The sequence below is a fragment of the Protopterus annectens genome, chromosome 5.part1 (assembly GCF_019279795.1).
Source record: "Protopterus annectens isolate FY-2018-M chromosome 5.part1, PAN1.0, whole genome shotgun sequence".
NCBI classification, from domain to species: domain Eukaryota; kingdom Metazoa; phylum Chordata; order Ceratodontiformes; family Protopteridae; genus Protopterus; species Protopterus annectens.
The window spans coordinates 523268169-523292332 of record NC_056736.1 but is presented as its reverse complement, the minus strand read 5'-3'; the positions used below and the strand labels follow the sequence as shown (position 1 = coordinate 523292332).

The following is a 24164-nucleotide window of genomic DNA, read 5'->3' as shown; positions in this document are numbered from 1 at the left end:
CTGCCTAAGGATGGCACACATAGTTGCTGATTGTGAGGCATGTGCCTCTTTTGGTGCTAGGGTACTTTAGAGTAGAAGGGAAAAGTTATTCCTAAAAGCTCTGCTTCCCATCTAAATGGCAACTTCGGCACAGTCTTTTGCTTTGCAGTCTCCTTCTCCAGCTAAAGGAACACAAAAACCTAAGTCTTCTAAGGATAAAAGGAGAAGGACGAATAAAAAGAAAGCGAGAGAGAGAGTAGAGGGAAGGAAGTAGAAAGAAAGTGAAGAGATACAGAAAGTGGTCTCTGGATCCAACAGATATCATGGGCCTGGCAACAAAAATGCCAAAGTGTTCATATCTGATAAAACTCGAGATCCATCCTTTGATGCCTCCTCCAGACCCATTAAGTCCTAGGCTCCATTCTCCCTAACCTACAGAAGAAGCATATCTCTCAACCACCTTCAGTGGCTTCTTCTTTAAGTTCCTTCCATACAGAAGTGGTTGTCAACAGTATGATGGGAAGGCTCTTTGGGATACAAATTCAACTGGGAGTCCTTCCAACCTTTCAGCTTCAAATATGATGTTATCCCTTACTCTCTCAACTCCAATTTTGTCAAATTGTGATGAGTCAAAAAAATAGCAGCACGCAAATAACTTCAAACATGAAAAACAAAGATAAACTCTGTGTCAGTAAGAAGAATGTAGATTTATTGCTTCCAAAGCCAATAGTAAGCGCTTTCGTCTCTCCACTCAGAGACTTCTTCAGATGCAAGTCTGAAGAAGTCTCTGGGTGGAGAGACAAAAGCTGGGGTGAGTTGGAGAGTAAGGTGTCCCTCTTATCTCCTTTTCAGTTTGAAGGAGTATGTCTTAATTTCCAATTGCATCCTCAGCCTTCATGGCATTTGGAAGGATTCTCTCCAGAGTGAGAGAGGATGTGTCTCTACCATACTTAGCTCAGTCCCAACCTTCTTTGGATACTGCTTATTCTGCATCTGTGCATCCTGATCTACTGGGGCAGTCAGCCTCCTTCAGCCTTGAGGATGCATAACATGTGAGTTCCCAGTCTGATTCTGCCCCTTCCCCAGAAACCCTACTGAGACAGGGTCCTAGGAAATATACTCCTCTCTACAGTCCCTCATTGAAGAGAAAGACTTTGTGGGTGAAGGGTCTCTGTGATGCTGTCAGGAAGATGTCACCTGTGGTGACATTCTCAAATTGATGAAACAACGGTGGGGGGCTCAACCTATGTTCCATATCCTGAGGAGTCTGTGTTTCTTGAGTTTTTTTGGGCTAGCTGTTCTATCTCCTGGGTGGTACTACCCCCTTCAAACAGACCCCCCCAATACAGAGGGGGTCTAAAGTCAATGGACATCACCCTATAGAAATAGGTAGGCCACAGAATCGAGGGTTTTGCAGTTCCTTTACTGAGAAACCCTATCAGCGAATTCCTGAAGGGTTTCCCAACTGCTGTACTCTGGAGGTAGCCCGAGGGGTGCTTATCCCTGCATCCTCTAGCCTTGCAGGCAATCACACAAGATACATTTCAAAGGGAAGACTTTTCAAGGTTTTTGATCACCCATAGATGCCAGTCTTTACATCAGTGTCTTGGAGATAAGATCGGTCCTCCTAGCTTTGCAGGCCTTTCAGGACTCTCTCCAAGATGGTGTAATCTCTGTCTAGATGGGCAACATGGTGGTAGTCTGGTATATCAGCAAGTAAGGGGTGAAAAACATCATATCCACTTTGCCAGGAAGCCATAAGGATATGGCAGCAGGTCATGTCTTTCCATTGCTTTCTTACTGCAATGTACATCTCAGGGACTTCCAGTGTTCTAACAAGCAAATTGAGCAGATCCATTCTTTTCCCTCACAAGTGATCCCTCAGTCAGACAGTGACATAATAACAGGGTCATACAAATATGGAGCAAAAAAGAAAAACACAATAATGCATTACTGCTGGCTCACAGAAATCACACTGGCAGTGGTTTGCTATGTAAAGCCGCTACTAAAGAGTACTCATTGAGTTGAAGTCTCATCCGTTTATGCTTGGGTAAGAGCAAGGAAGCCTCCTGAGGTTCTGCTGTTAGTCTAAATATGTAATCCACAGTGGTGCTTTCTTTCTAGGTACACTCTAGTGGGAGAAGAACATAGGTCAGGCACAGGACACAGTGGAGGGATTAATGTCACTCAGCCTGACATGAGAATTCTTAGAGATCAACACAGTAAGCTGGAAACTGTGGCTAAGACAGGGAAGTTTAATATTCATTGCTTAGTCTGCTTCTGTTGCAAAACCCACACAGTAGAAGAAAGAGAGTGACTGAATTAAAGGACCACAAAGCCTAGGTAGAAAGATTATGTTCAAGCAATCTAAATTAATTAGAAAATATTCTATCTATATATTAAATGACACTAGCATTATGTTCTTCTCTGGAGTCAGTGTAGTAGAAAAGGGTAGTAGACATAGCATTTATGGATCCTGAAGATCATGAGGATGATGATTAAGCGAGATTATTCTAGTGAAATATTCATATAAAAAGGGTATTTAAGGGTCATTCTGTCTTTGGTAAAGTGCCTAGCGCTATGCATAGCTCAAAGCTGCTGACAAATTTTAAAGAGACTGATAACAAAACGGATGCTGCTGAAATTGGAATTTCAAGGAATGAAAGGCAGGCATCATTACTACTGATGAACATGGAAACTTTTGGTGGTTATAGTTGTGGGTCTACTTTTAGAATTAAATATTTAATTGGAAAGTGCATACACAACTTAATGTATGCCTTTTTGTAGAGCTGGTTGGTATGAATGCCACTATACTTAAGGAATGAACTGGCCTTCACAAGTGTGCTAGTTTTGTCATGGAAGCCACTGTCTTTATTTACTTCTCGGTTTGAACAGAAAGCAGTTTGGTGATGTCTAAGAATGAAGGCAGCTTAAATCACTGTGCAGCTTTGCCAGAAAGGTAAACAATAAACCAGAAAGGCTGTGTGTAACCAACACAGAAAATATTTGTAGGCATATCTTATGACGATGTATAGTGATTGAAAAAAAAGAGTAACATAAGGATTAAAGCCTTGAAATGTATGATGCCGAATGGTGCAAACACCACAGATTAGGTTATCTGCTAGTTATATAAACACTGCTGTCCAAATGACTACCAAACTAAGTCATACAAGTAAAAAAAAATGTGTAGTTGCCACTGTATTTATTGCCTTAAATTGTTTGCCCATGCCATGTTATAGTTAAAATTATTTTTCATGCTTTCTTTCACATATGTAGAGCAAGTTGGAGAAAGAATGGAAGCTACAAAGGAAGAGCTAAGAATGGAGGGAGCTACAAAGAAAGACCACACTGAGGACACTAACCAGAGGATGGAGACTGAACAGCGTGAAGACCTGTTGGACAACAAAGAACCCTCTGCTTTAGAAGAGTATGGTGAGTCATAAATGTATACTGCTAGTTTAAACAGATTTTGTTCATTGCATCTCACAGATGTGCGGCATTCTGGTGAGTGATAAAAAAACCACATTGTTGCCATATGTAGAGCAAGTTGGAGAAAGAATGGAAGCTACAAAGGAAGAGCTAAGAATGGAGGGAGCTACAAAGAAAGACCACACTGAGGACACTAACCAGAGGATGGAGACTGAACAGCGTGAAGACCTGTTGGACAACAAAGAACCCTCTGCTTTAGAAGAGTATGGTGAGTCATAAATGTACACTGCTAGTTTAAACAGATTTTGTTCATTGTATCTCACAGATGTGTGGCATTCTGGTGAGTGATAAAAAAGCCACATTGTTGCCATATACACAAACACCAGTAGACTTTGCTGATTCATGATAAGTGTTTCTCAAAGCTTAGAAGATTGAAAAGACCTTAAATCTGCAGTATTTTAGTTCACAAATTATAGCTTGTTTAAACAGCCAAACAACTGAACTAACCTAACACATTCAGACTGTGTGCCTGTTATAAATACATATTCAGGAGTGGCATTAATTATTGCAGTCACTGAGCAGTTTGGAAAATGAAAGCAATAGTTTGTCCTGTAATAAAATAAAACTTCAGTTTTGGGTGACTTATTGGTTGAATCAAATGAGCGCATCTGAGCTTTTTCTAGACTTAGTGAAATAAGTAAATGTGCATTATGCTGATGTGTTGCCTTACTTTGTTACCCATACCATGCTATACTGAATATCAATTTTCATTTTTCACATTTGCAGAGCAAGTTGGGGAAAGTACAGGGAAAGTTGTTAATGAAGAACACTCAGAAGACAATGATAAGAAACCAGACACTGACCAGGATGAAAACCTGTTAGGCAGTGATGTTCCTATTACCTCAGAAATATATGGTGAGTAATAAAGTGTCAGATTAACAAATCTTGTTTATTGCATTCCTTAAATGCTTGTTATTCTGGTGAGTGTTAAAAAAGCTGCACCCCTGTTAAAGAAATTGCGTCAGAATTTGTGAACTTCAGAAAAGTGGCTTTTCTAGCCTATAGGCTTGGCATGAAACTTTTTTCTAACTGTTTGGTTGGACTTTAGTTGTATTTACTCATGTATTGACATTGGATTATATAGTAGAAGCCGCGATGGTACAGTGGTAGCGTTGTTGCCTCACAGCAAGAGGTTCTCCTGTTCGATTCTCTGCTAGAGTGCCTTCTGTGTGGAGTCTGCATGTCCTCCCCGCAGTCGAGTGGTCTCTGAAAGACATGTGAATGGGCGTGCCTTCGCTGAAAGTTGGGCTTCAGGCTGGCAACTCGGCACCATAAAAATCTACTGCCAATCATTAGCGGAACGGAGTTCTGCTGTGGCGACCCCTAACCGGGAAAAGCCGAAAAGACAAACAACAACATTGACATTTGGTTATATAGTAATTGTATGATGCTTTTAGTAACCTAACAATAAACCGGCTTGACACATTCACTGTAGTTTGCTGGTTATAAATATGAATTCAGATTTTGCTTCACTCATTTTCATGCTCTGTCCTTCTTCACTGCCTTATTTCTTTTGCTGAATTGGAATAGCTGCCTTGCTTTTCTTTTCTGCTGCTTCTGCACAGATCACTCCCTCTCCCTTGCCTAATTTGGAACCACTTGTTTCATGGGTGTTGTTCATCATCCAGTCCTTAAAAACCACCTGTCACTAACATTATTTTTAAATCATTCCCCTTCAGTCAGCCCTCAATTTGTCTAAAACTCTGAAAGGGTCAGAACTTCACCCATTTTCTACCTTATGACTCAAGTTGTTGGTTTTCATTACTTCTGTTTAGCAACTGCAGTAGTTACTCTGCTCACTCCACAATTCTTCCTTAACAAGAATAGTCCATTCTGTATTCTCCATAACATGAGACTGGTTGATAGCTACCTCAAAAAAGACTCCTACCTACTTCTGTCATTCTTCTGTTCTTTTTCCACCACCTTACATCCCCCTAAATATACTCCCATCTGTTTTTCTGGACATTCTATCTAATCCACTGAACAGTGTTGAAACCTGGCCCATAATTGAGCATGCTGTCCCCCTGAATATAGTCCATAATTCTGTAGTTAACCTTATCTGCCTGTGCTTTGGATCTTCTGAGGAGATAGACAACTGCTGGATCATGTGCAGTGTGAATGAGGTCACCATTAATTTCAGTGCATTTAGTTTTCTTAATAGTATATTAACCTTGTCATCCCTTTTACCTATCCGGTCTTGGACTTTTCCTCTTAATCTATACAGTTTCCTTGAAATCCTATCTTTTGACTAAGGTCCCCACCTTACATTCCTAAATGCTCAAGTCTATCCACCTCCTTTGTTTCCATCTATGTCCTGATCCCTTTGCTGACTCTCACTAATATCATCACTGTTTGCTGTCTGTTATATTCCAGACCCAAAAAGTTCCAAACTCTTCAAATATCTTCAGTGCTACCTACAAAGAGAAATTCAGATTCTCCAGCATGAGACCATAATTACTGGTGAATCATCAGAACAATGCCCTACCAAGAGTCCTGTTTTCTGTCTCCTAGAGTTATCACTTGAATTCCTCTTTTATTAAAATGAATACGTCTGGGGATAAGTGATATCGCTATGTGGTGCCTCTCCTAATCGCCACACTCACAAGACCTCTGCATTGATCAGCCTCCTCTAAAGTGTGGAATTGGTACACATGGCTTGTATGTACACACTAGATCTCATCACAAAGCCTGTTCACAGTAGTACCTTCCTTAGGAAGTCACTGTACCACTAGCCTTCAATATGTTGAACAACTTCTTGTTTCACTGTTCTTCTCATTCCATAAAATCCATGATCACCTACCAGTTGTCTACAGTTGTCTTACTTTTATAACATCTCTTAGTTTGTCATGGTGATCTCTGGCAAGTGCTGATCTAGCCAGCACTGTCATCATGATTTGGATATCTCCACTAATCAGGCATGTGTGTGTCATTAATTTCTCCGGTCCTTTGCACCTCTTTCCCCTCAGACAGTACTACCTCAATACTGGTGTTCCACCATGGATGGGGACATTTTTAATTAATTTCCTCCCATGTTGTATTCTTCCTTCCTTCCTTTATTTATTCATTCATTCATTCATTCATTCATTCAGTTTGGTAGTCTGGGTAGAGCGCTGATCTAAATGGCCCTATTTCAGTCTCAGCTCAGCCAAATATAACTGACAGCAGACAAGCAAGTTAAGAAGAAGTATAATGAATACAAACAAAATGGTGTAGGCAGGCAGCAGTGATTCAATAACAGTAATAATAATAAAGTAAACCGTGCAGAGAGCAATAGGAAAGGATGGTTAGAGGAAGGAAGGAAGAAGACGAGAGTAGTGAAGGGACAGACCACAAAGAGTAAAATATAGCAAAGTAAAGGCACACAGAAATTAACTATATACAATATATACTATGGGAAGACAGGTCATATATTAGTGTAGGGAAATGATGTGAGAAAGACAAATGTGCCTGACTGGTAAAGGACACTGGGGAATTAGGTAATGTGTTCAGAGGGAGTGCATTTGCAAATTGACTGGAACTTGAAATTATCTTCAAGATGAGAACAAAATGATGGGAATGACGTGAGTCTTCAAGATTAATATGGAGGGATTCCAAGAGTTTGGGGCCTGGAATGGAAAGGCATGGTTTTGTGATATTGAAGAAGTACACCAAGTGATTAAGACTTTTCAGATTGGAATTGTACTCAGTACAACAACAATGCTATCATCCCCATACAGTTATAGATTTCCATGAGAAACCCTCCAGACCATCTGCCTTACTACTCTTCATGGCATTTATCATACTATGTACATTTTCCTGCTATATTTCCCTGCATAACTCCCCCCCTATTTTTGTCTTTTGAACTGTTCCCTTCCTGAGATCCTGCCAGTTCCATCACCTCAAATCTCTTATACCTACCTCATTTCATAATTGCTCATAAGTTCCTGAAAACATAATTTCAGAATCATTGGTTGTCTGTTCTCATTCAAATCTGTCTATTCCTTTGCCTCCAATAACCTGTCTAACCCTTCTGAACTTAAGTCCACTGATTTTCCCAACTTCTTCCTGTACTCACCAAAACTCTTTTCAATATATGCTTTCATCATCCAGTCTTGACATTTCATTATTGTCAGTTTCCACCTCTTCCTTCAACAGCAATTCTTCTCCACTTTGACCACCTGCCCAGATATTGTTTTGCACCTCTTGTAGCTTCGTCTTTAATTTCTCCCTTTTGCTGTTTGCTTCTGGGACCCTCCACTGTCACAATCATCCTACTTATTACTACTCATTCATTTCTTCTCTACCTTTCCTGTTATACTTTATCATCTACTCCATCAGATGCCTCAACTTAACCTTCTACTCCTTATCGCTTTATTTATAATTATTTATAATTGTTTCATCCCCAAAAATGTCCTTACATACTTTCCACTTTTCTCCAAACCTCATATTTCCAGAACATGGTTTGAAATTCCTCTGTTACAAATTCAGGCTTTCTTGAATACCTTTTTATCACTGTCCTTTCTTAGGAACCTCTACAACCTAATATTTTGTACTGAACTGTTCCTTGTAAAGTTGAGAATTCTCATGCCTACCTGTCTCCTTCATCATAAATCTCCTCACCCTGTTCCATCTCCCTTATCATTTTTGTCTATCCTCTCAGCTGCTTCCACACCTTAATTTACTCCCTGTAGAATGTTTCATCATCCCTACTGGGTTCTTATATGTTGTAGATTTTCCAGTTACCAACAACCCTTCTATTGTACACTTCTTCTTATTTTCCATAATTCTATAGATCCTTTCTCTGAACAATACCCCCCACACACACACACGCACATTATTTGCTGTCACGTCTGGGAGATATGAACTTCATAATTTAAAGCTAGCCCTCAGTTACTGCTTCATTTGACAAGCAGGGCTATACCTACTTCCTCCATTACTAACGTTTGAAATATCCACGTCTGTCTTATTGGGTGGAAATACCCTCTCACAATCCCCATGCCAATAGTTTGCCCATCTTCCATACATTCTTGTCAACCCTCTCCAATTCTGTCCCCTTACAACTGAAATGAGTTCCTCCCTGTTTGCTTATTCTCAGCTTGCAAGCACTGAGTGTGCTGTTTAGGACTATGCCCTAATACCCTTCCTACAACAACCCTCTTTTAACTTCTGTGTCCTCAAGAGAAGCTGCACAGTTTAGTCCTAGACAGGCTATGTACTACTCAATTCTCTTTCAGTATGGATTCAGTTAGTTCTGATATTAGTAGCCTGTATATTAGGGTCCTGTTATGTCTAATTTCTCTTAATTCCAAGCATCACTCAAGCACACACTGTATAATACTCCACATTTTTTTCAGAGGCGTTTCAAGGCAGTTTAGTCTTGTGACCATCAATGCCTTCCCAATACCCTTCCCTAGGCAACATCCCCTTTCACAAGGAATGATAGGGACAGTTAGTCACAGGGTAAATTTGACAGTATCCATCAGGTTATCCAAGTTGTGTTTAAAGGGTGACCATTTACACTGCTTACCCTGGTTGTGGCAACTTGTTCAGAGGTGGAAAAGGAGCTGCATAATGAATGTGTCTTTCTAGCATGTTCTCTTTATCTCCTCATGAAGATATAGGTACATGATTCTGGTGTTTTCTAAGCTATTAGACTTACAGAGATGGTGGAGATGAAGGACACCAGGGCCCGTGATGGTACAGTAGGTGAGACATACAGATAACCCTCAAGAGTCCATAAGATACTAAATAAAGTGATAGAGTATCTAGCCTGTGTTGAAAACTCAGTCTTTAAGTCTGAAATCTTCTTGAGAATCTCTGGGTTTTCTCTAGTTGTTTGATATGTTGAGTAAAGTACATACCAAAGGGGTCATTGTACTATAAAATTGGTCTGATTACTGCTGAATGTACAGGAGCAATGAGATCTATACCTGTGGATGGTATGCATTTGGCTGCTAGCTGTGATAAGTAGAAGGATTTTCTGGCTCCAGTTGCAATGAGATGATTGAAGGAGAGTGAATTGTTAAATCAGGGTACCTATGTCCATGACTGGGTCTACCTGATAACACCGACATGCTAAAACACCGACAACTAAATCACCAACACCACAAAACCGAAAGTTCAAAAACACGAAACTTCACATGCCCAACAAACCACAATCCCGACAATCAACAAACCAAACAAATCCCCTGTACAAAAAGCACACACATAACACAAGCACACCAAAAACCTTACAAACCTACACTAAACCTTACATACACAGCTATCTATGCACTAACCTTAACCCAAACCCTAACCCTAAGGTCCGCCACTATCACACACTCACCTGACCCGCGCCCTAACCCTAACTCACTTAATCTGCCCCTAGCCCTAACAGTCCGTCACTATCGCACACTTACCTTAACATGTTGGTGTTCTCAGCGTCAGGATTTTCAACTGTCGATTATCTTCATTGTCGATCTAATGGTGTTGGTGTTCTCGTCGTCGATGTTGTGGATTTTCGGCATTATCAGGTAGACCCCCCATGACTACATTTTCGTTTAGTGGTACAGTATGTTGATTCTGTATGTTGTGAGTAAAGGTTGTTTGACAAATAAAATGATACTACACTTTATCATGTTTAATTTGAGCTCATTATTTATACACCAGGTATTAACTAGAGTGAGTTCTTTCTGAAGGATATAGGTATTAGAAAGGTATTGACAGTAACAACCAATTCCCAGTCGTCTGCAAACTTGGCTAACCAGTGTTCCTGATTCACAGCCTGGAGATCGTACAAGTAAATGCTGAAAAGGAGGGGTCCCTATACAGAACACTGGGGAACTCTGCTGGTTCACATATACTTTTAAATACAGTACCTGCTATACAAACCATATGGATTTTTGCCTTTTAGCTAGGTTGCTATATGTCTTGACACATAAGGATCTATACATACAGTGCCCACATGAGTCATAGTGTCAAACACTTTGGCTAAGCCAAGGTATGCTGTGTGAGGAGCTTCACCACTGTCAACAGCCTGTATAATCCTCTCAAGGAAGTTCACTAGATTTAATAGCATGATTTCCCATTGACAAAGCCGAACTAATAAGGGTCTAGCCTAATGAAATTTTTGACATCATGATTGATGAGCTTGGTTATGATACCCTTCATTGCTTCGCAGATCAGGCTCATAAGACTGATGGGTCTATAACTACTGGTGTCTGTGATAAGACTGACTTTATTAAATGGTAATTACCCAGTGGCTAAGTTTAGGTTAAACAGTTTGAGGCAAGGTTTGGAGTGGGTATGTTTGGCACTGTTTATTAAGCATCCATGTATTTTGACAGGTCTTATTGAGGAAAACTTTGGGAGCTTTATGTAATGGATTCTGTGATATGTGGACTTTAAACAGATGCTTCAGGGGTAAAGTTTGCACTAAAACCTTTTTGCTAGTATGGTGATGATTCCTGTTGGGGTTGAGTGGGTGCTGCAGTATAGCTTAATTTTGAACATTGTTGGGTATTGTTAATTTGTTACCTAATGTAGCTAAACAGGACTTGTAGTTATCCTTAAGTTTTATAAGCTACCCTAAATGTATGGGTTTCTTTACTAAGCCTATAGTATTTTTCAGTTCTCTGGTAATGCTTTTTTATAATGTGTCTGTTACGAGAAGTTTTGGAACTGCTGTATAATGTAAGGAGATTTCTTCTCTTGTTGTACAGTTAATTTATGCTGATGGACCACCATGAAAGTTTGCTTTTGAACTTCCCATTATATATTGCTCTAGCTGGTACTGCTAATTCCATGTATTTACCTAAATGGGTTTAGAATCCCTTTGTAAAGCTGACTCTTGTGTCAGCATCCAAGCTAGTGCTATCATAGATAAATTTTAAGATCTAATAATATATTTATATGAAGTTTTTTTTCGGAGATTTATTATACTATGTACATTTTCCTACTATGTATCCCTGGATAACTCCCCCCTATTTTTGTCTTTTGAACCATTCTCTTAGTTTCAGGGTATTGGAAATTTTGAAGCAACTGTCACAAGTTTATGATCTATATTTATGTGTATTGATCTGTTAGCTGAGACAGAACAGGCACAATGCTGATGTTCGGAATACTGACCTACAAATGTAAACACATAGGATTACCTTGGAGCAGCATAAACCAATAGCAAGTGTTTTCCCACTGCACCTCCACACCCCCTGCTAATTTTATAAATATATATGTGTGTGTATGTATGTATGTATGTATATATATATATATATATATATATATATATATATATATATATATACATACACACACACACGTGTCTAGGACGTTTGATCGAGACATCAAATGTCCGAATCCATAACCACCACACACACTTCAATGAAAATGCTTTAACCAAAAAAGCGCTTTCGTTAGAGCGTGTCAATAAAAAAAAATAAATAAAAATACTAAGTTTACGTTTTTGCAGGGGGTGAAACCCCCCTGCACCCCCACACCCCCTTACTTTAATATTCTCCCTCCGAGACTGCACTATAGTGGGGAAAAGGGAATTTTCCCTTATCTGCACCATAGTACGGCCTCGGCAACAGGCATACTTATGCGAAAGTGCTGCTTCGGTCAAAAGCACTTTCGCCTAAGTATGCTCGTGCTTAATGGATTCGGAAGTTTGATCTTTTGATCAAACGTCCTAGATCCATATAATATACACCATGAGACTGCACAATCCCTGGAGAAGTGGCATATTCCCCTTACTCAGAAATTGTTGACCATCTGTTTCTGTCAACTAAACAGATTTCAGTGTTGTGCCTGTTCAATAAGTAAGACAGTGATGTGGATGTGAATGTGTGTGTGTGTGTGTGTGTGTGTGTGTGTGTGTGTGTGTGTGTGTGTGTGTGTATGTATATATGTATATATATATATATATATATATATATATATATATATATATATATATATATATGGGTCCCCTACATTAGACCGACACACCACAAAGCCCAATGCCCAAAAGACCGACACCAGAAGACCGACGACACAGATGATCGACAAGGTGAAATCCCAACAGCCAAAACACCAACATGGGCAATGTGTGAGCGCGACTCGGTAAGTGTGCGATAGTGAGGGATTTAGGGTTAGGGTGCAGACAGGTAAGTGTGCAATAGTGAGGGATTTAGGGTTAGGGTGCGGGTCAGGTAAGTGTGTGATAGTGACGGATGTTAGTTAGGGTGCGGGTAGGGTAAGTGTGTGATAGTGACGGACTTTAGGTTTAGGGGTGGGTTAAGTGAGTTAGGGTTAGGGTGTGGGTAGAGTAAGTGTGCGGTAGTGTCGGAACTTAGGGTTTGGGTTAAGGTTAGTGCATATATAGTTGTGTGTAATGTGTAGTTTACGTTTTGTGTGTTGGTGTTCGGTTTTGTGAGTTGTCGGTCTTTTGGTGTCGGTGTTTTGGGTGTTGGCTTTGTGGCGTGTCAGTGTAATATACATATGTATAGAAATATATATATATATTTGTCTACTTCAGATTAATGAGATGCGACTTACCTGAATTTCATATATCTGAGATGAAAACGCTGAAGTGACATTTTAACAAACAGTTACATTACCAATAGTTTAACTAGGATAAGGAGGCAGTCGGCCAACAAGAACAAAAATAAGATACAGAAGCATGTCAAACCCATACAAGTGAGGGCTTTAAAATTCCAACCCCCCCCAAGTAAATATACCAACTTTGAGGTTGCACTATAATGGGGAAAAGGGAAAACTCCCAAATGTAAAACTACCTAATGTTGAAACTATCAACAGTGAAAACTACCTAATCACAAAATACTGACCGTTAAAAATACCTAAACACAAAATATTGACAAAACCTAACCATATCCCAACTCAAAGTTTTTGCAGGGTGGGAAGCCACTCACCCTGCAAATTATATATACTAACTCCGAGGTTGCACAGCTTATTGTTATATGTGTATTTGCAGATTTTTATATATATATATATATATATATATATATATATGTATATATATATATATATATATATATCTGTGTGTGTGTGTGCATATATATATATATATATATATATATATATATATATATATATATATATATATATATACACATGTGTGTGTGGGTCCACTTCTTAAACTCGAAATACTGAAACCTCCCATACATAACACTACCTGATATTTAAGCAGGGAGCAAGCCCCCCTTCAACCCCCCACACCTCCGCTACTTATATATACCAACTCCAAGGTTGCACTAACACAAATAACACACACACACACAGACACACACACACACACACACACACACACACACACACACACACACACACACACACACACACACACACTACAAATGTACAAAATCACCACTTTCCACATTTACACACACACACACACTACAAATGTACACACACACACACACACACACACACACACACACACACACACACACACACTAACCTAACCACCCTAACCAACTACTAAAACTTACCCAAAAACTAAATTAAACAAAAATCCTATCCAAAACCCTAACAACATACAAACTTACCTCAATTTCCATTAATAAATACAAATCGGCCAACACACATAGAAGCTGGAAACAATGGAGCATTACAATGACAGCACACTACATAACACACACCAGACAACAACTACCAACACTTCAAAAAACTAAGATTCGAGAAAATGCAGTTTCGAAAAACTGCACTTTTGACATTCTCGACTCGAAATACTGAAATTCAAGATTTTATTATTTTGAGTTTAAGAAGTGGACCCTTATGTATATATCTGTGTGTGTGTGTGTGTGTGTGTGTGTGTGTGTGTGTGTGTGTGTGTGTGTGTGTGTGTGTGTGTGTGTGTGTGTGTATAGACCACAGGGAAAACTGGTGCTTGTGAGCAACAAAGCTGCTGGCTGAGAATCCTAAAAAATCAGGAAAAAAGATCCATGCACTGTAGACAGACATGCTCACTTGAGACTTCAGAATAATCAACCACACACAACTTGCTTAGTAATCAAATGTCTGTACTGAAAAACAAATAGATGAGTGCTTTTGCCTTTAAAAGAGCTTTGGCAGATCTCTATATATAATCGTCATGACCTGATGAAGTTATCTGTATCTTTATAGATATTTATTTGAATTATGATCTCTTTCTTTTAGGTCAAAATACAGTGAGAACGAATGAAAGCTCTTCAGATAAACAGCATAACCTGCCAGAAGAGAACACAGAATGCTCAAGTGTTCCAACAAAGGGCATTACTACAAACAGTGAAGTTTCTTGGACTGAAAGAGGTCCAACACCAACTGGCGATGAAGTAAGAGAACATACTGGGTCTGAAACTGACAGAAGTCAGACTAGTAAGTAATTTAACTTTCTATTCGCTAAAAAACTCACCTTTCTTGCTCTGTATGTGTGGGATACATGAGAAATAACTGCATGAGTGACACCACCATTTATGCTTTTTCTCTGCATCCTTTCTACTGGCATTACTTGATATCTTGAATGTTCAGTAGCTAAATATTTGGTATAAGCTATTTAGTAGTAGTAAGTTGCATTTTTAATTATTTTAGGCATTAATTTTCTTTCAGAAAAGATTTGAGAGGATGAGTAGGTGGCTACTTGCTTCTTGCCAAGATCACGTATGTTCTTCCTGTGCTTTGTAAAGGCTGATGACTTGCAGCAATAGCTTCCTACCATCATATAGGTAGCTGTGTTTGTCATTTATGCCTGTTTTCATTTACTTTTTACTTCAGAGTGATTGACTTTTGTTTTTTCCTTATTTTTTACTTGACACTCCTTTTGGTGTTTCTCTTTCTTCTTTGAAATAGTTGGTGTCATCCTGAGAGGACAGCTGGGATATTTATGTGCTCTTTAACTTTTTTTTTTTTGCAGTCCCAGGACCTTGCCTTGTTTCCCCACAATCAACATCAAATTGGCCCATTTGTTATGGGGATGCATGAGCCAGACCTTCCTAGGCCGGGTAGGAGCACTGTGGCCCAATCATTCACACTTGGTTACACTGACCAGGTCTTCTGTTCCCCATCAAGGAATGGGTGGTTTGGAGTGGGTCAGCTTCCTGTGCCTGGAGGGCAGCCTACCCTCTTGCCTTTGAGAACAACCCCTCTTCTGCAGTGACTCAACTGAGTTCACTGTTGCTGTTTTCCAAGTGATTGAGTGCCTCCATATGCAGAAGTCCCCTTAACTTTAATGATGCTAAGCATCTTGGCAGTATGGGCTTTGTTGGCTCAAATTCCACTAAGTAACCCCTAGTGCTGTCAATTGCTGTTATACTTTTGGCAAGTCCAAGCCACTGCTCTTCCCCTGGGATGGGCATGCAGGCAACAACCACTGACTCCCCTTCTCCCTGTCTAGCTCCAGCTGACACGTGAGCAGCTACTGGAACTTGGCTGCCTACAGTGTAGTCAGGGATCTATCCATCTGAGCTATAGAACTGTCTACATTTGCTCTGATAACATCATAGGATAGTTTAGATTGTATTACTGCATGTGAAGAAGAAATGTATATGGAAGTAAATCATAACATCCGAGTTGTACTCACCACTGAAGCTTGATTGTTTCAGGCATTTTTTCATAACTCTCTCCTTTCCTGTGGAAGCCAGCTCTGCTTTCATACCAGAATAGTTATTGACATTTGGTGGCAGAAGGGTCCCACCTATAACAAATACTGGCATATACTTTCTTCAGTTCTTCATAGCTTTAGGAAACTAATAGTCACCCAGGTACATTCTTTTTTTCACATTTTTTATACCTGTGAATTATATAGTTCTATTTTTGCTTAAGACTTTATTACCACATCTACATCAAGAACATTTTTGCATCAAGATGGTCATGTCTCCCCTTTTTAAATGAATAAACATACATGTTTGTAATAGATAAATTGGCCTTATAATTTCCACTTTCAGTATTTTATTTTTCCTGGCCAGATCATGATGTAGGAACTTGTCAGGTTGCCCTAAAGTTTAATAAAGTTATTGTGATGAGGATACCGATACTGAAGAAACTAATTTCTCGATTACCACAGAAACGTATGCAAATTTTACAAAAATTCTTTAAAAAAGCAGAGTTCTTCCACAGCTAAACATTCTTCTAAAACTGAGATAATGCTGGAAAAATGGGGAAAAGTCATTTTAAAGCTGGCTGAAAAGAAGGCAGTACTAGAGAAAATGAAAAGAAAAATGCAAGCCCATCTCGCCCTAATTAGAAGATTTAGCAGCACTTTCCATGGCTCACATAACAATAACACTAATTCCAAAACTAAACACTAAGCTGCTCAAGAGGGGATTATCTTTGTAGATTCTGGTCACATAAAATAAAGTTGAATAAATGGAAACCTTTATCATTTTAGCTTTACAACCAGCAATCCCTGCAGAAATAATCAATATGTGTAATTTAGGAGTTATCACAATGAAGCATAGGGTCTTCACAGACAAATAAGGTCTGTACAAGCAAAATTGGCACCCTCCACTTCACAGATTTTAATCAGAACAGAAATGTACAATCTTTTCCAGGAAGCAAATTTCCCAATAAATTAGGAAAAAATGGTTGCTGCATTAGAGAAAAATGAAGATTACACACCAAAAAAATGCATATGATGCCATAGATTGTTCATCTAGGGCAGTTACATATAGAGCAGTTTTAAGAAGACTTGTATAAATTAGAACATAATTTTAATTTTATAGTGAGGATGCTTACATTGGATTACTTAATATTTTTTTATTTGGACAACCAGCTGATCATATAAGTGAGGTAAAACAAGGCCTTTAAAAATATATTTATCTCCTGCTCATCAAAAACAAACAAGTTGCACTAAAAAAAGAAAAAAAGATGAAAAACATTTGAAAAGTAGCTCTTTTATAATTCACAAGGAAAATCATCATCATAGAAAGCAACCTGATTAAATTCAAATTCACAAGAAAAGACAGAATGACTGCAGTCTCATTTTATCCCTTTCCTAAAACCCACAGGAGGCAAATATCAGGGTTGTCTTTCTACAAGACTGAAGATAACTTCAGACAGTTGGATTTTACATTCAAGTTCAGCAGAGTTATGTAGTAGGGCAGTATGGTAGCAAAGTAGTTAAAATATCTATGCCACACATCCAGAGAGTCATGTGTGCAATCTTGATCTCAGGTCAGTGTTTTGTGTTGAGTTTGCATGTTCTCATGTCTGCATAAGTTTCCTCCAGATACTCCACTTTCCACCCACCACCCCAAAGCTATTTGCTGATGGTCTTCTCTAAGATGACCATGTATACTGAAGTTACCCGTGCTCTTGTTGCCTGGGCCATGGCTGAAATGGTTCCATGATTAGTCCATTTACCTGTTTAACAAATGAATACATTAAAAAAGAGATTATGCAGAATTCTCGTTCATGAATCAGTTATTAATAAAAAAAGGCAGTACAGAGTATTCCTTTTCACTTCTGCCACACAACAGGCTTAGCCCTTCCCCTTCATATCAAACAGTATATAAATGTACCTCTGAATAACTCAGTGGTCCCCTAATTAGCAGTTTTTGTCTGGTTTCATTTTCTTTAATATCTTTTATTTAAAGTGTTATTTGTAGTTTATTTTAATTTGTCCGTACTTCTTCTTCTCTCCCATTATACAATCTCTTTCTTTATTTTTTTTTCATAGTTATATCAAAGTAGCTAGATGGCTAGCATTCTTCTTTGTTGGACAAAAAGGATGTAGGTCTCTCCTGTATTATTTTGGTTCACTGTGGTGTATTACTTGAGCAGTTATTGCTAACATTCAGGAGTGGTGAGAGCATACCTTTGTTATCCTAATAGCTCCAGTTTTCTTAAAATAAGTATGCATATCCCACATCATTTAAGGTATGTGCTTAACATAATATCATGCTCCTCACATTATGGATGTTTATATGTCCTTCCATATCACTGTTGCAGTATTCTTTACAATAAGAACTCTCCGCCTAGGGCAATCCAACATCCGTCCAATATACCAAAGCCATTAGGTTGTAATGGGTGTGCTGTATGTCACATCTATGCTCACTGTGCATGGCATAGGGCATAAAGGTGATGTCCAGATGTACCATCCTCAGAACTTCTTTGCTGCCAGTCTGAACACCATCTTGGATCATCGGACTAAACACTTGTTCGTCTGCTGGTTACCAAGTCACTTTTAGATAAGTGCTCCATTGTCCATTGGGGTTTTTGTTATCTTATCTCTTTTTTGACTTTGGTTGCTGGTTTCATGTAATCCAGAAAGGGGAAATGCCAGTGTGGGAGGCAGATTCCCCATAAAGATCATCACAAGCAATGTTTATTTTGTGTGGGCGCTTCCCATACGAGTTGTGCTATTTGACAGGCCTTTGTCCCTAAGACTTTGAATAGTTGGCAGTCCACCTTGGCTATTTACTTAGAAAAAAATGTCTTAAGCTGTTTGATAAAGACACCATGGAAGGATCTTCCCAGCCTGCAGATCAGCCATCTGCAAAGAAGAAGGCCAAGAAAACATGGTCTGATTCTTCTGCTGTGCCATCTCCACCGGACATCAGTCTTTTGGCTTGTGAAAGCCTGGAGTACCACCTGGTTTCTCTTTCAGATTCCGCTGCTCTGAGTGCTTCGGAGGCCAGCATGGATCTGGCTTCTTGCACATCCATGGAAGCCTTGCAGACATCCACTTCAGATGAAAAGAGGAACCATGGCTGATAATTTCCAAAGGGCCAAGGGGTGTTCCTCAGGTTTTGGTGAGGGAAGAGATACTACACTAACTGAATGGTGTTAGGGGTCAGAGCCTCCTAAAATCTATAAGGCTGACATTCCCTTAAAAAAGAAGCAAAAAAAAAAAAAGTATATTTCTCCCGCTCCTAAAGATCCTCAGAGTGAATGGCAAAACTTCACTCAAGGTCTGTTCTATGCCTATTGCTCTTATGGGTCTGAAGCCTCCTCAAGGGGGTTTCTGTTTCAGCTCCTCCTTGGTCTTCTACACCCCTTAAGAGAACTAGGCAGCAGGATTCCTCTGATGAGGATGACGATTCTGATGAGGGCTCCCTGACTTATTCTTACCATATTCCTCTCCCTTAGATTACGGTTCTGAGGAAGAGGAGTCTATTTGTCCTGATTCTCCTTTTGAGGAGATTTCTTTTGGTGACACAATTTCCTGAATGATGGAATTTTTGCAAATGGGATTGTGCTCAGGTGTCTGATGTTCAGAAAAGGTACTATGAGCTTCTGCAAATGAAGTCCCCTAGGCCTTCTCCCTTCCCTCTTGTTCTTGCTGCTTTACTGGATGCCTTTTCCACTGCTTATAAGGCCCGATTCATTGCCTCCTGTTCCCAAAAAATATAATAGGTTTTATAAGGTGCCTGAAGATTGCAAGTTTCTTTATAAGTTCCCCTCTGCTGACCCTTCTGTGGTGTCGGTTGCATCTGACAAGCCGTCAAAACTGTTGCCCTCTACTAAGTTGCTTCTTTCTGACAAAGACAGTAGAACTATGGAGAGGTTGGGTAAGAAAGTATATACTTCTGCTATACTGGCATATAGAGCTGTGCACTATAAGTCCCATATGACCAGATATATTTTGGCTCTTCTCCCTCAGGCCTGTCAGGTTATTTCTGACCTTCCTGATTGTGTTGAGAAGACTTTAGCTCTTTCTTTATTAGAGATGTCTTCTCAGGTTGTGCGCCATTTCATTAAATGCAGCTATGATATAGCTGATGCCTCATGTAAGGCTGCTGCCTTTGGCTCTGTGTAGAGGAGGTAGTCCTTGCTTTGGCTTGATTATATCAAAGCTATGTTTATGGATGCTCCTGTGGATAATAAACACCTCTTTGGTGCTGCTGCTGCTGAGTTGTTTAAGTTCTTCCAGGAAAAGGGTACAGCTTTACAGGATTTGAAACATACTTTTGTCTCACCTGTTCCTAAATTCAGAGGAATTACCCTAACAAGCCTGCTTTTGTTTGTAGATGGTCTCACCCTCACCCCACGGTAAGAAGGATGGTAGAAGGTCTCCACCTGCTAAGGCTACCCAAACACCTTCAGCTCAGAAGCCTCCTTTTCCTGACAAGTGAGGCTCTTTCTAACTGTCCTTGCCCTGTTCTTCCCAGTCATATTCCTCTTTCTCTTTGTCTTTCCCTATCTCTTCCTACTTGTTTAAAGGTCACTCAAGACTCCTGGGTTCTTGGATCATGCAACTGATTTTTTTTAAATTTAAGTTAACATATTCACACAAAGAAATTAACTTTTTAAATGTGAGAATTTATAAGATTGGTATGACGCTGGAAACTAGTATACATAAAAAGGATGTCCATGCCAATCATTTGCTTCATACACACAGTATGCACCCTAGCCATACATTTAAAGGGGTAGTTAAGAGCCAGTTGTTATGGGCAAGCCGTCTTAATACGAATGTTACAACTTGTAATGAACAGATGCAGATGATTAAAGAGTTTCAAGATAGATCATACAATCCATCTATTTTGAATAATATCACACATGAAGTTCTTGCACTAAGCCATATTTTCTTATAGCAACATGTAATACTGAAAGTATTAACATAAACAGATACTCATATAATAGTAAAGATCTTAGATGCTCAATTCGCAATAGTACAAGAACTAATGATATAATCAGTGTAATTGGAAGTAATTGGGATATTTTGCATACACCTCCAGGAATGAATAGAATATTGAGTACGGAACTGAAATTTACATATAAGAATTGTTAAAACTTAAAACAAAAGTTATGTTATCACGAGATGAAATCTCCTTATAAACATGCCATTATGAACAAGAAAGGCACGTTTCAGTGCCATAATTGTAGTTGTAAAAATATTCTGACTGACAATGAATTTATTCACCCAGGTAATGGAAGAGTATTTAAATTTACATGTTATGCAAATTGCATTTCTGAATATATAATATATCTTGCTACTTGCACAGAATGTAATAGCTTCTGTGTGGGTAAAAGTAACCAGAGATTGAAAGACAGAATAATTGAGCATCTTTCTGACATCAGGAGAGAGGTAGATACGAACTCCCTTGCGAAACATGTGAAAGAGAAGGGTGTACTATTCACAAATTTAAATTTAGAGCTATACAGTTATTATTTAAGAATAAAATTGGTGGAGATTTAAAAAAAAAAAAAACTACACAGAAATAAATATTTGAAAAAACTGGATTATAAAAATGAATGCCTATGCTCCCCCTGGTTTTAGTATAAAACCTTTATTGAAGAAAAAAACACAAATTTTACTGTCATATTTATACGCTGCCCTTAGGATTTTATAGTTTATTTTGTAGATTAGGAATAATGTTGTGCTATGTTTTAATCTAATTGAAATTGTTGTTAGAATATGATTGGCTAATTGAATAACTGATTGCCTTTTTAAATGGATTTCTGCTTTTATGTTGTATTTTATGTATTGAGAAAGGGTAAATAACCCGAAAGCTTTGCTTGTTCAATTAAATTAATTTTTACTGGTATTGAGCTCAACATTTTGTTTGTATTTGGATTATTTTCATTTTGGGCACATTTACATGGTTTGGACTGTTGGCTCAGGGTACAATTCTGGAAGTTCCAACCCCTCAGAGTGGGAAAGGCTTTTACTCCAGAATGTTCTTGGACCCCAGAGCAGAAGACACCTGGAGACCCATTCTAGACCTAGATCTCTCTCAACTAAACAGCTTTTTGAAGGTTCCTTCCTTTCAGATGGTATCCCTTCAAACCTTCTTCCTCTTCTACTTCTTCGGGCTTTTCTTGTTTCCATGGATCTCAAGAATGCTTATCTACATATTTCTATGCATCCCATTTTCAGGAAATGTTTACATTTCTCTGTGGCTTGCTGGCATTTTCAGTTCTTTGCTTTGCCCTTTAGCCTCTCTACTGCCCCAATGGTCTTCACCAGATGCTTTGTTTCTGTGATTGCTTTCTGCAGATTCAGAGGGAAACAGATCTTTCCTTACCTGGACGACCTGCACATTCAGGCCTCTTCTCCAGAGATTTTATTTCATCATCTTCACTTTGCTATTTGTTTTCTGCAAAGCCTGAAGTTTACTGTAAATGAAAAAACATACATCTCCTGACTCTTTTTCAAGATCATGTTTTCCTAGGGTGCAGGCTGTGGCTCCTGACTCTTCCAATGCTGGCATCCCTGCTCCTCCCAAGGCTTTAACTCTGATTGCTTTCTTTCAATTCTGTCTTCCTTTGGCTTCAGTCACAGCCAGGGACTAGGGCTCTGGGCTACATGGCTTCCACCATTCCTATGCTTCCTCTGGCCAAGCTCCTTATGAGAAAGTTCCAGTGGTTTCTGAAGTGAGTTTGGCTTCAACATTCTAATCCTTTAGATTTTCCAAGTCCCTCTTCTTCCATGTCTCAAGCTGGAACTTCAGTGGTGGATTCATCTGTTGTCCCTCAACCCAGGGCTTCCTTTTCAGTCTCCAGTCCCCTCTCAGGAACTCTTCACAGATGCCTCAGATGTGGGATGGGGGGCCTCCTTTGGTCATTGGAAAGTGCAAGGCCTTTGCTCTCTTCAACAAAAGAAAGACCACATCAGCGTTAAAGAGATGAGAACTATTCCTCTTCTGGCTCTTCAGGCTTTTCATTCTCTTTTCTTCTAGAGCCCTTCAGAATTCTCATAGACAATACGACAGTGATGTGGGGCATCAACAAGCAAGGGGGGGGGGGGGCAAGGTCTTATCTCCTGTACAGACTAGCTGTTTGTTTGGGATCTAGCTGCTCACTATCAGGTGACCCTTCAAGCAGTTTTTATTCCCTCTGATCAGAACATTGTGGCAGATTCTCTGAGCAGGTCAATAACACAATCTCACAAGTGAATGCTTCACGGGGTTGTGTTTCTGGACATTGTCTACCAGTGGGGTACTGTCTAAGTAGATCTGTTTACATCCCCTCTCAGCAGACAACTTCCTTTCTTTTGCACCAGAGTCCAGTGTCCTCTGGTTTGGAAGGTGGACAGCCTCTCTTTTTCTTGGAAGGGGATGTTTCCTTATGCCTTCCCTCCCCTTCTTCTCATTTCGAAGGTACTGTTCAAGATAAAACAGGATGCTCCCAAAATCTTGCTGGTGACTCCCTTTTGCCCCAGACAACATTGGTTCCCTCTTCTTCTGCATTTAGCTAAGGATAATCATCACAAGTTACCTCACAGGGTGGACGTACTCGCACAACACAAGGGATCTATCATCCATCCCCACCTGTCCACTTTTCAGTTGACATTGTGGGTGATAGGGTTTTGATCCCCTTCAGGCACCTTTTTTTTCCTGAGGGCATGCTTTGAGTTCTGCAGGAAGCCAGGAAATCTACTACTAGAAAATGTTCGTCCAAATGGATGAGATTTTCTATCTGGTGTCTTCCGTGTAACCTGGATCCACTTACTGTGGATGTTCTTTTGGTTTTCTCATATTTTTGTGAATTGCTCAATGCTGGGTTGGCATATTCTTTTGTTAACGCCTACCTGTGAGCTATTTCCACTTGTCTGCCTTTGACTCCCACTTTGGCTTCTAGATTTGAGGCCAAACAGTTTCTTAAACGTGTCCTTCACATTAGGCTTCCCAGGAAGCTTGTTCCTCCTTCCTGGGATCTTAATTTTGTTGTAGAAAATTTGACTGAAGCTCCTTTTGAGCCAGCTGATTCATCTTCTTTACAGCATTGTTCTTGGAAGACTGTTCTTCTTTTGCTCCTTACTTCTGCCAGGTGGGTGTCTGAGCTGCAAGCCCTTATGGCTGTTCCTCCTTTTTTGTTTTTTCATA

At 39.5% G+C, this 24164-nt stretch overlaps 1 protein-coding gene across 1 annotated transcript in view; it reads left to right on the top strand.

Moving 5' to 3' along the window:
• The window catches only part of CFAP44 (cilia and flagella associated protein 44), a 1689287-nt gene that overhangs the window by 311113 nt on the left and 1354010 nt on the right, over positions 1-24164 (top strand). The window contains exons 4-7 of the mRNA XM_044073142.1: positions 3256-3411; positions 3521-3676; positions 4195-4323; positions 14578-14775. Of these exons, the coding sequence (XP_043929077.1) occupies positions 3256-3411; positions 3521-3676; positions 4195-4323; positions 14578-14775 (639 nt within the window). The remainder of the gene's footprint in view (positions 1-3255; positions 3412-3520; positions 3677-4194; positions 4324-14577; positions 14776-24164) is intronic.